This window comes from Kryptolebias marmoratus, linkage group LG2, assembly GCF_001649575.2.
Source record: "Kryptolebias marmoratus isolate JLee-2015 linkage group LG2, ASM164957v2, whole genome shotgun sequence".
NCBI classification, from domain to species: domain Eukaryota; kingdom Metazoa; phylum Chordata; class Actinopteri; order Cyprinodontiformes; family Rivulidae; genus Kryptolebias; species Kryptolebias marmoratus.
Genome location: NC_051431.1, coordinates 7,286,243 through 7,298,973, shown reverse-complemented (window position 1 = coordinate 7,298,973; position 12,731 = coordinate 7,286,243). Strand labels below are relative to the sequence as shown.

Genomic DNA, 12,731 nt, shown 5'->3' with positions numbered 1-12,731 from the left:
TGGACACTTTACTGCGAGCCGATGGACACTTTACTGCGAGCCGATGGACAAACTTTACTGCTAACCGATGGACACTTTATCAGTCAGCAGGCAGGGGGACGTCTCAGGCGTCCCCTCAACCATCTAATGACACGACTCTGTCTTCCACCTCAGGCAGGGAGAGCCTGTCCTGTCGGGGAAATCAAACCGTCTCGCTGCAGCACCACAGCATGATGCTACCACCACCGTGCTTCACATGGACTCTTCAGGGTTAATGAACTGCGGCTGCATCTGTGAGATCTAAAGTTTCATCGACATGGGACTCCTCTCTGCTTCAAAGAAGCTGCAGTTTTGTTGTTTTCTGAGTTTTAATTTGAAAATTGTCACTTTTATTAGAAAGAAACAGAATTTGGGAGCAGATGACAGAGTCACAGCAGCAGCTTTTAGAATTTAAAAGCGTATTTGTTCTTCCTACTTCCAATTTCCCTCCATAAACACATCTGCTGAAAGGATTTTAGGATGTTTTTAGTTTCCAACAATCTAAAAGCTACTTTTAAACACGGCGTAAGGTTTTCTTTCTCATAAAACATTTACAATTTGCTTGTTTGTTTGTTTGCTTGTTTGTTTGGGTCCCAGTTTTCCTGCATGCATTTGCCGATGCTTTATTGATCCGAAAAAAAACTGAAACGTGAATCAAAACACGGACGATATTTACAGGAGAAAAACCAGCAAAGCTTCAGAGACGTTTTGAGTTCTGGATCCACGTCTATAAAACCGCCGATTCAGATTTATATCAACATTAACGAGATAGAGACTTTTTATCAGGATGTAATCTTGTTGTTTTCAGAATCCTGCCTGTTCATCCAACAGATGTTGATTTTTACGTTTGTTATCGTGGCTTTTTGGACCTTTTGGATTTAGTTTTCTTTAATTCTTATGAAAATGTCACCTTATTCTTTATAGTCAACATAAAACCTTTCATGCTGATTTAATTGCTTCTCGCTGTAAATATCCTCAAAGCCAAACCTGAAACGTTTACGGTTTAAATGTTTCTCTTTATCAGCAGCATTATGAACAAATCGGCTTTTTATTCACCTGCGCTGCAGCTTACGCTGAATCTGGAGCTCAAATCTCAAGTTTTTTCGGTGGATTTTGCACCATCGTCGTTTCTTTTTCTCTCTGGTTAAATCATCCAGATCCGCCTAGAGTTAGTTAGTAGTTTTATACGCTGGTGTAGACTCTCAGTCATCCAGGATGTGGTAAATCCAAAAAAGGTCAAAAACAAAAACAGCTGAAACAGCTGGACTTCAATTATTAGTTGGATTTCACCGCATCCCGGTGTTTGTTAACAGAGGGGTAACGAGCAAAATATTACGTTTCACTGCCAGCAGGGTGTTGCCATGACAACAGGCCACCGATGTCACCACGAACGGGTGACTCTCGTCGAGCTGCACCGGCTTCGGCGTCCCGCAGTCCTCCTCCTTTCTGCCGAGGCGGCCGCGGGCCCCCTTTCCCCACGTGTACACCTCCCCTTCTGCGGAAAGCAGGAAAAGAAGAAGAAGAAGAAGAAGGTGGTCAGTGAATTCAGAGAGAGACCCCCAGAAGGATCTTGAACGGGCAGCTCTGCCTCCTGTGCTGCGGCGGAACAATGGATGTCTGAGCTGAACAAAGGAAAGCCGCAGGCGCTGCTGTTTCCTCCCCGGGGAGCCGACTGCTGCTACAATACAACAGTTTACCTTTTTACACAAAACCCACACACTTACAGAGGCAGCGCTTTAAAAACACACATCCGCTGCACGTCCTAAGGACCAAATGGTCTTTATCCAATTAGCTTAAGACAAAGCAGACCATATGTCCCACGGAGACACCGGCTACAAACCTTCACGCCACACGAAGGACACCTGACAGTTCCTCCAGAGTTTGTTTTAGGTTTGTTGGTCGATAACTTTGAAACTTTTGTTCTAGAGTTAAAGTCACCGACGTGAAGCCGAGCAGCTGCTCGAAGGGACAAAATCAAAAAAACTGTTTGCTTTCTGATGTGAATGGGAACGATGATGAGCAGAGAAATGTTCGGAACCGGATCTAGAACATTAGTTCGTAACAACAACACAGCTAGGGATGGATGGATGGATGGATAAAGGGATGGATGGATGGATGGATGGATGGATGGATAAAGGGATGGATGGATGGATGGATGGATGGATGAGTTGTTTGTTGTGATTGGGGATTTGACTCTAAGATCCTGTTATAAAAACAATAATTATCACATATCTGGCAACCCTGCTGGCGTGTTTTCAGTCTGCAGCAGGTGAACGGTTACGTCCAAAATGGTGGAAACATGGACGTTTGTTTGGGCCGACAGTGAGGTTGGGGTCAGTAACATGAACACCTCTCTGCTGTTGTTGGTGATCTCCTGCCTGTGCAGAACAGCTACTGCCTGCAGCGCAGAGCCGCGCACACGTCACACATCGAGGCTTCTCTGAAGCGCTAATAAGAGGGTCTGGAAAGTTCCACCCTGAGACCTGGGTTCAGACACTTTCAAGTCCCGTTCAGCTCACCGGATCCGATGGCCAGCGTGAAGGCGTCGCCGCAGGCGGCCGCGGTGATGCCCTGCAGACCGGACACCAGGTTGGGCACGCGGCTGCTGCGCCGCGAGCTGCAGCCCATCTGACCGTGCTGGTTGCTGCCGAAGGTGAAACACCGACCGCCTTCTGGATGTTAGACACAAACGGAGACGATGAAAGCAGCTCATCCTAGACGTATTAAAGGAATCTGCCTCAGAGACATCTACTGACCTGTAACGGCAACAGAGTGGGCCGTCCCGATGTCGGTGTAAACGATCCTGTCGGTGCTGAGTGGGGCCGACTGGACCGGACTGAAGGAGTGAACCTCCTCCACCTGACTCGCAGGACTCGGCTCCTCTCCTGCTGTGATCTTATCCAAACCAAGCTTGTTGAACCTGACGGCAACAAAACAGGCAAAACACAAAAACTCTGACGCAACCATCACTAAATGATACCAATTCTTTCCTATTTTTTATTGCACATAACTGTAGAAACGTGCACGCATGACTGTTTTGAGCTAGCATGCAAATCCACGTCCCGACAGGAAGGAGACTCGAGCGGACGCCGCGTCACGTCTGCGTCATTTCTGCAGAATGCTGTCTCGCAGGTTTTGCGAGGTGAAAGTATTTCTAGAAGCATTTAATCCAACACCATCTCCCTCACGTAGCTTAAACGTACCTGCTTGACTTTTCATTTCATCACATTAAATCTCCGGCGGAGCTTGTTTTCCTGCAGTAACTCACGGAGTCGTGTCAGCTTTGGGTTCAGTAAAATAAAAACAGACGATTATTGTTGTTTTCTAACTACTTCTACAAACATTCTGCTGTTTTAGCCATAAAAGGTCTTGTAACTTTTATACTTTTTAAAGTATTTCACTGTATTTACTAATATTTTCCCCGTAGAAATACATGAAAATCTCTTCATTTCTTTCAAAAATACCTTTCTTCTTAATAGCTGCTTCAAACAAACTGGCTCTATTTGGTCTTCCAGTTTCAGCTTTGAGCTAGCCTTTGCTAATTCCAGCTGTTAGCTAACCCCTTGCTGCTTTTAGCTTAGCTTTCGGCTTGTGTTTTGCTGCTTGGGTAAACCTCAGCATGCCGTCACCTGTTGCTTCCACACGCCACAATGCTGCCCCGGGTGCTGATGATCATGGAGCAGTCGACGCCACACACCACCCTCTGGGCCTCGAACTCCGCAGGTAAACACACCTGCTGAGGACAGTTGTGGGTGTCCTGGGTCCCTAAGCCGAGGCGGCCTGCCAGAGAGAGCCGTTCGGCGGCTGCGGTTAATCAGCTGGATACGAACAAGCGCCCCTCGAAAAGGAAACCGAAAAAATAACTGGTTCGTTTGTTTTACCGTTGTCTCCTCTTCCCCACGTGAACACTTCTCTCTCGTTGGTCACGGCGAGGACGTGGGACGCTCCACAGGACACCTGAACCAACTCATAGCCGAGGAGAGCCTCCACGATCTTTGGCTGCGAATGAAAACAAAAAAGGAAAAACAAAACTGGTTTGACTTTTAAAGAATTCCTCGATAGCCCGGTTTTTAAAGATGCTAAATAAAGCTAAAGATAAGAAACATCAGGACGACGCGAGAAGGACGCGTTGTCCCGTGAGGACGTACTTGCGTCACGTCGTTGAAGTTCCCGTGTCCCAGGCAGCCGTTGCTCCCGCTTCCAAAAGTCATGACGATGCCCCTGTCTGCGAAGCAAAAATAAAATAAAAAAAACAGGAGATTTGTGGGACGGCAGGTTGATGAGTTTGAGGTGTGTTGTTGTGCCTCTAAGCCCCCCCCAGGAAACGCTAATCTTTGGAACTACGGTGAGCTGAGAGGAAGAGGTTCTAATCCTCTGCTTTCTGCTTTGTGGCGCTGGACAGGCCGACGGCGGCGCACCGCCGAGCAGCGCGTCTCGTTTGGAGCTCAAGACACAGGAAACATTTTTTTCCTGCTTCTGGGTTCGCTCCATCAGGAAGAAAGTCTGCGGCACCAACACTTCTGCGTGTGGGCAGAAAGCGGAGCGTAAACACTGATTTCCTGTCCTCCTGAGTGTGTGTGTGGGGGGGGGGAGGCTGCGACACATCTGCTGGATTCACCAACCTGTCATGCAGGTGGTGAAGAGGTCGCCGCAGGACACCGACTTGATGGTGACGCCGGACTGACCCTCGAGGAAGCGGGAGACGAACGGCGGCTGCATCTGCTCCACCGCGCCGGGAAGGCTGGAGTCGCCCGACACCACCGACGGAGGCTGCCGGCCCAAAGATAAAACACAAAAAAACAAAAAAAAGAAGAACTCACCTTACGATACACAGCCGTCTACAACAAGCAGAGCTCAGTCCTGAACAGGTGTTATCTTTACTTCCTGTGTTTATAGTTTGTGAAGGTTTTTATTCAGAGAACAACAAGAACAAAAAAACGTCCCGTGGCTGTTTCTAATCAAGAGAACTGCTGCAATCTGTGCCTCTTGAAAGCAACATTTTGTTTGTCGTAGCTCTTTGACAGATATGGATTAGAGCAGATCAGTGTTAAAGGGAGACTTCCATCTTTTATCCCAGGTGGAGGCTATATTAGCTTAGAATGACTAAATAATCCAACTGCTGATTAACAACAGAAAACCCAACCGGTTCAACGAGAAAATGCTACGTTTTCACACAGAAACCTCCCAGATGAGTGTTTTTCTTGCTTTGCAGCGACAAACTAAGGAGAGTGTTTAGCCTCAGAGAAACTCAAACAGACCTCCCAGGTTATCAGGCGGCCGGACTTGGTGACTCCCATCTTCTGGGTGCGACCAAGAGACACCTGGAGCACCTCGGTGTTGAGCATCGGCAGACGAAGGGGCGTCGTGATGCCGCTGCCCCACGTGTACACCGAGGACAGCGGCAGGGAGCGCAGCTTTCCCGATCCTACACCGGCTGCGCCGTCTGTTCCGGTGAGGGGCCACGGTCAGCGCGCTGCAGCTCGACTCGTTGATATTAAACAGTGACACGGTGCGTTTTTTACCTCGCGACCTGCTGACGGGAACTCTCCCTCCTGCTCTGCCCTGAGGACCAGGCTGCATGGCAGACAGAGGTTTCTCGATTCTGAATAGAAAAAAAAAATTAGGTTTCTTCATCCCAAACGGTCCAATAACCCCTCTGTGTGCGCCAAAGGCCTCACCTGCGCATTTTCACGCTGCCTATGTCCGTGTAGAGGTTCAGCAGAGGCCTCATACAGATGGGCAGAGCCATGATTTCGTTGAGCTGAGGCCGTTTCGACGGATCCAGGTTGAGCATGATGAGGACGAGCTGCCTGAGCTCCGGGCTGTAGCGGTCCGATATCGGAGCGAAGGTTCCGCTCATGATCTTCAGAACGAGGGCAGGCAGATTCTGGAAAGAAAAAAAAAAACAAACAAGAAACAGAGGTCAGCTTGGAGACACGTCGAAGGTGCATGCATGCAAAAAAATTAAAAAATAAACTTTAATCTTCTCTTTGGGCTTTAATAGGATTTTAAAAACTGGCACACCCATCTGTTTTATGCTTTCATACATGAAATATTCTTGGAATTTTGAAAAGTATCCCACTGTGAAGACAGTGCAGCTTTGCCGTTTCGTATCTTTTTTGTGCTCAGTGAGAGTTCATGTTTTATTCATCCAGTAAGATCAATACCACTGGAGGCTAAATAAATAAAGTCCCAAAACACTAAGAATCACTGAAGAATGTGTTTTTTTTTTTTTAGTACGGCAGCTTCGAAGGCTCTCTTGAGGCTGGCCAGTTCATACAGCACGCAGCCCAAAGCCCAGATGTCACTCTTCTGGTTGTACGGCTTTCCCTCACACAGCTCTGGGGAGATGTAGCACGGCGTCCCGACCACCTGCACGGAGGAAGCAGCAGCCTTTAATTAATGACGGCACGCCCTGACGGACGAGCTCAAGACTTCCAAATCAAAAAAAAAAAAAAAGGCGGTTCATCTTCACCGTGTAAGCTTTGCTCTTGCTGACGAGGATTTTGGAGATGCCGAAGTCGCCGATTTTGACGATCATCTGGTGCTTGTCGAGCAGAATGTTCTGCGTCTTGAGGTCGCGGTGCAGGATGAGCTTGTTGTGCACGTGGTAGAGCGCGAGCAGGATCTGCACGAAGAAGTGAAGGATGGTGTCCTCGTCCAGGAGGGAATTGCAGCGCTTCTGGATGTACTCGGCCAGCGTCCCACCTGCAGGAGGAAGACGTGGGGGACGGAAATAAACACAGAGACGCTGGGTAAAACCAGAGCAACGCAGGAGTTGTTGGGCTGGGTGAGGTGAGGACAGTTATTGTCGAAATAACCAGACTTTTAAAACATCGCAGAGGCTCTCGCTGTGAAACTGGATCCAGAAAATAAACATCCAGCCTCGTAAATGATTTACAGATTATTAATCAACTTAAGGTATTTATTTATGTGAAGAAGGGCTGAGCTGATCGCTGTCCTAAAAGTGCAGACACCTAAAGCATCTAATCTGATGATTTCAGGGTGAGGAACTTTGCACTCATTGATGCATAATTAACCTTACGTCCCTCTGTTCCAGGCCTGACGCGGGAAACCGAAGCCTGGGGAAAGCAAAAGTGCTCCGCGGCGAACGAACGAGCTCACCTGGCGCGTACTCCATCGCTATCATGAGGGCCTTGTCCTCCAGGAAGTTCTCATAGTACTCTATAATGTTCGGATGGTTGAGCAGCTTGAGGACCTGGCACTCGTTCTGGGCCGACAGGCGCTCGTCCCGGGACATCTGCTCGACTGGGATCTCCTTCAGGATGACCAGCGCCCCGTCGCCGCGCCTGCGGCACAGGTGAACGATCCTGAAAGTTGGGGACGGAAGAAGAGAAATGAAACACAAATCAGCTCGAACAGCAAAAGATGATTTGTGGCAACATGACAGGAATTCCTTCAAGGTGTCCTACACATTTAATTCTGTATTTATAAGGTAAAATTCAACATATACTTTGAAGATAAATATTGTAAATAAAGATGCAAGCCTTCAGGAATAATACAGTAAATGTAAAGGTAGTTTTTACTTCTACATGTAAGCTTAAAATCATTTTTTTAATATTTTGTCCGCAACAAAAAGGTTCAAAGGTGCAGAAATACACATTTATTTCATAATGCCTCCATTGGAAAGGTCAATAAAAAACTTTTAAAAGAAAATCTAACATGTCCAGTACTGTGCAAAAGTCTTCAGTCATTCCTCGTTGCTTTACAAGGAGGCAGACTTTCTTGTAATCTTCTGAAAGCAGCATTTTTCCTAATTTAATCTGTACCAGAACAACCCCGAGCCTGAAGTCGGTGTCAGTGGGAACTATCTTCTGTGTAAAGGAGAACAAGGAGTCCAGGAGGTGATGGTATGAGATGTGTAGAGTCCTGATATGAGAACTCAGTACCTTATCATGGCGGCGACAATAATCAGCGACGGCCCAAATAACAGTAATGTAGGCCCACACTGATTAAATGGTTGTTTTCTAATGGGTATCGTTGTGAAACAACATTAGCAGGTTTTGGACTCAGAGAACCGTTTTTATGGGATGTAACCACAGCTGCAGAATTATAAGAAAACTTCTGCCTCTCCTCCTTCAGCTGCCCGTAAACGAAGTTCTGATTTTTCCGATAAACTCCTGACGGGACCGTATTTTCAGACAGTCACGAGTGTCTAAAACAAAACAACGACAACAACAAAATAATTTTTTTTTTAAAAAGCAATAAAGTGCGAACACAGCCCAAGTTTTACCCGAAAGCTCCTCTTCCCACAACTTTGATTTTCTCGTACTTCTCCATCGCTGCTGCGCACAAACGGCTCCACCGTTTCCTGGCAACCGAGCTGAGCCCTACGGCAACCAACGAGGGACAAAACTAAACTAACGCGAACCAAAAGAGAAGCTAGCTAGCTAGCTGCAAAGATGTCGGAATACGGGAATTTTAACACCGTAATTCAGCAGAAAAGCCTACATTATGTGTTTATCTCTCTTGTTTGTATTATGGCAAATGGAAACAGTATTTCTCCATAGCTGCTGCGGACAAACAAATGACGTATATTATATAGACGTGACAGGCCTCTGTGCGCCGAAAGCGACGCCATCTTGATAAAGTCCTCTTAAAGGCACAGAGCCATGAAAACAATGTACGAAAAAAAAAGATTTTTGTGAGTAAGATTAGCCCAATTACACGTATAGTATATCATAGAAGTTCACAGATACACACTGTTATTGTAACAATATATAGATAATATATAGAATATACGTTATTGAGACTAACGGTCCCACCGTTACCTGTCAACCAAGCGCAGCCCTACGGCAACTAACGAGGGACAACACAAGGCAAACCAAAAAAGAAACACACAAAGATGTACTCAATTGTAACAGAGTAATTTAGTAATTTAGAGTAATTTAGACTCTGTTTGTTTATTTTTCTTGTTTGTATTTTGGCAAATGAAAACAGTATTTGCTACTGTGGTAAAATTGATCACATACTGTTACAACACTGATGTTTATACCTAAATTTAAAGAAATTAACTAAGACAACAAAATTCAGACACTTGTTTCGGCCCTTGAAACTCATAAACTACAGCAAGTAGTGGTTTTACTTCATAACAGGTTAAAAAGTAAGTTGAATGGCTGAAATGTGTTTTTGCAGCCTTCTATTTTTCAATTAGCTCTTGAGGTAAATAAAAAAAATCCCTTTTTGAGGGCAGACTATCTCTACTTTCTTTGCTCAGTTTAATTAAAAGACTTATCGCCCTGAAAATAGGACATTTTTGGGCAAACCGTGATTTTAGGCACGATCAAGATGCGTTTACACTCAGAGAACTCGTTGAGGACGACTCTCGGCTACTACCACAGTGGATTCCAGCTCGATATCTGTGGAGTAACCCAACATTTCATAGGCTATAATGTAACTTCTCTCGCTTCGACATCATTTCCCCTTTTTGTCAACGTTCTGCGAAATGTTAACTGCTGAGAAAAGGGGGAACAGAACCTGGCGAGACACACCAGGCCCTGCGGTCCTGCTTCCAGATACGCGGTGATTACGAAGGGCCTTCCTGTTGGCTGCCATAAGCATGACTACTGTTTCCCCTTTCTGTCTGCATGGGATAATAAATGCTTTGTGCTGTGACAAAGCCAGCTCTGTGCGGTTGAAATACGTTATTCCGTTGTCATCGTCGAGCTGAAATGATGATACGTCGCCACAAACAGGCGTCTTCGTGAAACCGAAACTTTCTTTTGCGTTTTGTTAGAGCGGGACGGATGGGAGACAGGTGAGGCGCTGGTTTCACGACGATTTCCTCTTTATCTGGAATATGATCTCTCAGCAAAGCGGCACCTTGAGTAGCCTTGAGGTCTTTAAATATAAACACACACTCACACACACACACCACTCCTTGGACCAGCTCAGTCACATATTTGGTCCTCTGTCAGCAGCAGATTTGTCTCACAGTCAGTGTCCAGGAATGCCTCGAGTGAAACCAGCCCTGATCTTCAGGTCTGAGACGACTTCTGAAAAGCTTTATCTTTTCAAATCGCCGGAAGAGGAGGTTGTGGGTGAGGGAGGAGATGCAAACCTATTTCCACACACGGCACCGAAAACAATAAAGACACGTATAGATGCACAAACAGCACGAAAAGACGATGAAATAATAACGTGCTTTAGCAAAAAGTTAACATCTTCAACAAAAAAAGGCATTGTTTGACATCTTTTATGCTAGTTTGTAGCAACAGTGGAGATTATTTTTAGCTTAAAACTATAAAATTAAAGCTACAGTGTCCAGTAACTTTGTTAAATGATGAAAAACCTTGTTGGTTTTATAACTTTTTTATTGTTTAAGCACAGCATGAGTATAAGTTACATGAATATATATTATATTATATGTTTATCATCACTCTTTTTGTCGTGTTTTAATGAAACTTGCAGGATGTAATTGTCGGACGCACGCCTGCGACCCATTCCTTCAGGGGAGCGCTGACTTTAGATGTATTTGTTTTGTGCAAAGATAAATATATTAAAGCTATGATTATTTAAACAGAATCCTGACTGTTTACAGTAAATCAGATCAGACAGATAATATATATGTTTTACTAGCTGTGGTTAGCATTCCCCACGCTAAAAGATTTAATTACTTTGGATGATTGACTTTCCACATATTTTCATAACTCTGTTACGTAAACGAACGTTTACAACCAAGGTTAGAGATCGGAGGCCTCCTCAAACTTAAAATCCTTCGTGTTTTTTACGCACAGCAGGGAAAATATCGCCCCAATCAGACAAAAGGTTCAACTAATGACGTGCCAGAAGCTCCATTCTTACTCTTTTTTTCTTTTCCAGCATTGAAAGAGTTTTTGTTCAGTAAAGGATAAAAAAAGCCACTTCGTTGCAGAGTTTACTAAAGTCTGCTAAGTGAGAATGCAAAACTTCTGCATCCATGAATCCTTATTAAATAAGAGGAAGGAGGCTAGAAGAGCAACAACCATCTCAGATATGCTTTTATTATTATAACCTTTAACACTAATGGACATATCCGAGGACACTGAAGCATGAAAACACACTTCAGACGTCAAGAGGCCGTTTCGGTCGTCGTCAGGCCGTTTCTGTGTAACATGTTTATCTTGTTCTGCAGACGTTTGACCTCCACGTGACCTTTAAAGGATGAGGGAGACGTTTCAAGAAGTCATTTTATTTGAAACATTGTTAAATCTTCCCTAACGTGTTTGCATATTAACAGTGCAGAAGGTTGATATAGTTCAACTGGCATCAAACTTTTTTTTCCATCTGCTGCTTTGCTCAGGGACAAAAAAGACTGAAAGTCTGTGGTTCGAGTTACGGGTTGGACCGACTGCCTGCCATCGCCTGCCTCCGAGGCCAGCAGGAAACAGGAGCTTCGAGGTCGAGTTACACGTCAGGATGCTGGGTTACGGCCTGTGGATGAGCGGCTTAATTCCACCCCTCTCAGCTTTCGTGCCTCACATTCCTCCCGTGCTGAAAGTGTCGTGAGGGTTCGTGTTACGTAGTCACTCAGGTCAACACAAAGCATTGTGCTCCGGGGCGTTTTGAAAGCACTTCAAGGAAACCACAAGCAGTTTTTCCAGCATGTCTTTCCCACAATGATGGAGCTGAAGCTGCATGTTTGAGGGACCTGCGCCCCCTGCTGGCCGAGCGCGGAACCGAAGACAAATCGGTTTATTTATTTACAAACAAAGAGACAGACCGGTGGTTGATTGACTGACATTTTACTGATTTTAGCCTTAATTTGAGTGTAGAAACTTCACTCTACCTGTCTGTCTGTCTGTCTGTCTGTCTGTCTGTCTGTCTGTCTGTCTGTCTGTCTGTCTGTCTAACTAGATGAATACATTAAAAACTTTTTAAAGCACTTAAATAATCTCTTCCTGTGTGTTTAGCTGAAGTCCACGTATGAAGGGACTGCACTTCTTTTTTCCACCGCGGGCTGGAGAGATGTCAGCAGTGTATTTATTGCAATAAATACAAGGAATGGTTCTTATCCCTCACTGCTGACACTGAAGTTATTTGACTCTTCGTGCTGTTTCTCTGGACAGTTTTTCCCCAAACTGGCGAACCTCTGCCCATCTTTACTTCTGACAGATTCAGCCTCTAAAAAACTCCTTTTATCCTCAGTCCTTTTACTAATCTGCTGCAAATGAACCTAATTAGTTGCAGAATGCTCCTCCAGCTCTTCCTTATTCTGACCACTTACCTTTGCAGCCTTTTGCTGCCCCAGTCCCATCTTTTTCCAGACGTCTTGCTCCCACAAAAATCAAAATCCCCTCATTTTTTTTCTTAAAAAAACGATACAGATTAGTTTAAACATTTGACACGTTTAATATGTCACATTATGAATACAATGTGGGTTATTGAGATCTTTGAGATATTTTAATTTTGAACCGGCTTTCTTTGGATTTGGGGCTGTAGAAGTGGAGCTCCACAGAAACCAACCAAATAAATCTGATTACATTCATTTGATCACACAGGGCCTGTGTGGCTTCAGGTGAAGCAATAAAACCAGAAACAGTGAACAGAATGTCTGAGAAACGTCAGAGGTGATGTGGTTGGGGGCTTTGGGTTTGGCTTTTTACGCACAGCGCGTCGCGTGCGCGCGGCTCCAGCGTGTAAACAATAAGCTGTTTTGAGTCTTGTGTTCTCAACAATCTTATCCAAAAAGAACCAAACCAAACCAACACCCC

General features: G+C 45.1%; 1 protein-coding gene across 3 annotated transcripts; it reads right to left on the bottom strand.

The window, feature by feature from the left end:
* Positions 1 to 1,289: 1,289 nt before the first annotated feature.
* On the bottom strand, positions 1,290 to 8,601 carry nek8 (NIMA-related kinase 8). Of its 3 annotated transcripts, none has more exons than XM_037979242.1 (14): positions 8,491 to 8,601; positions 7,144 to 7,349; positions 6,494 to 6,726; positions 6,259 to 6,390; positions 5,697 to 5,905; positions 5,541 to 5,620; positions 5,277 to 5,461; positions 4,641 to 4,788; positions 4,167 to 4,243; positions 3,900 to 4,017; positions 3,648 to 3,822; positions 2,775 to 2,938; positions 2,538 to 2,690; positions 1,290 to 1,513 (listed from the first exon to the last, which is right to left on the bottom strand). In XM_037979242.1, coding segments are annotated over exons 1-14 (2,091 nt in total). In that variant the 5' UTR covers positions 8,493 to 8,601; the 3' UTR covers positions 1,290 to 1,304. The 3 variants fall into 3 exon arrangements, with proteins under 3 accessions (XP_037835170.1, XP_017290762.2, XP_037835167.1); XM_017435273.3 differs by lacking the exon at positions 8,491 to 8,601 and adding an exon at positions 8,273 to 8,433; XM_037979239.1 differs by lacking the exon at positions 8,491 to 8,601 and adding an exon at positions 8,273 to 8,427 and having other exon boundaries at positions 3,648 to 3,798.
* Positions 8,602 to 12,731: the final 4,130 nt, after the last annotated feature.

What these genes read in the sequence shown, in the direction of transcription:
- nek8 (XM_017435273.3), bottom strand. Translation starts at nt 8,319, where the DNA reads ATGGAGAAGTACGAGAAAATCAAAGTTGTGGGAAGAGGAGCTTTCGG. An exon ending in GTGGGAAGAGGAGCTTTCGG is followed by an intron (nt 7,350 to 8,272) that starts GTAAAACTTGGG and finishes CCCAACTTTCAG; the next exon opens with GATCGTTCACCTGTGCCGCA. An exon ending in GTGGGGAAGAGGAGACAACG is followed by an intron (nt 3,823 to 3,899) that starts GTAAAACAAACG and finishes GATTAACCGCAG; the next exon opens with CCGCCGAACGGCTCTCTCTG.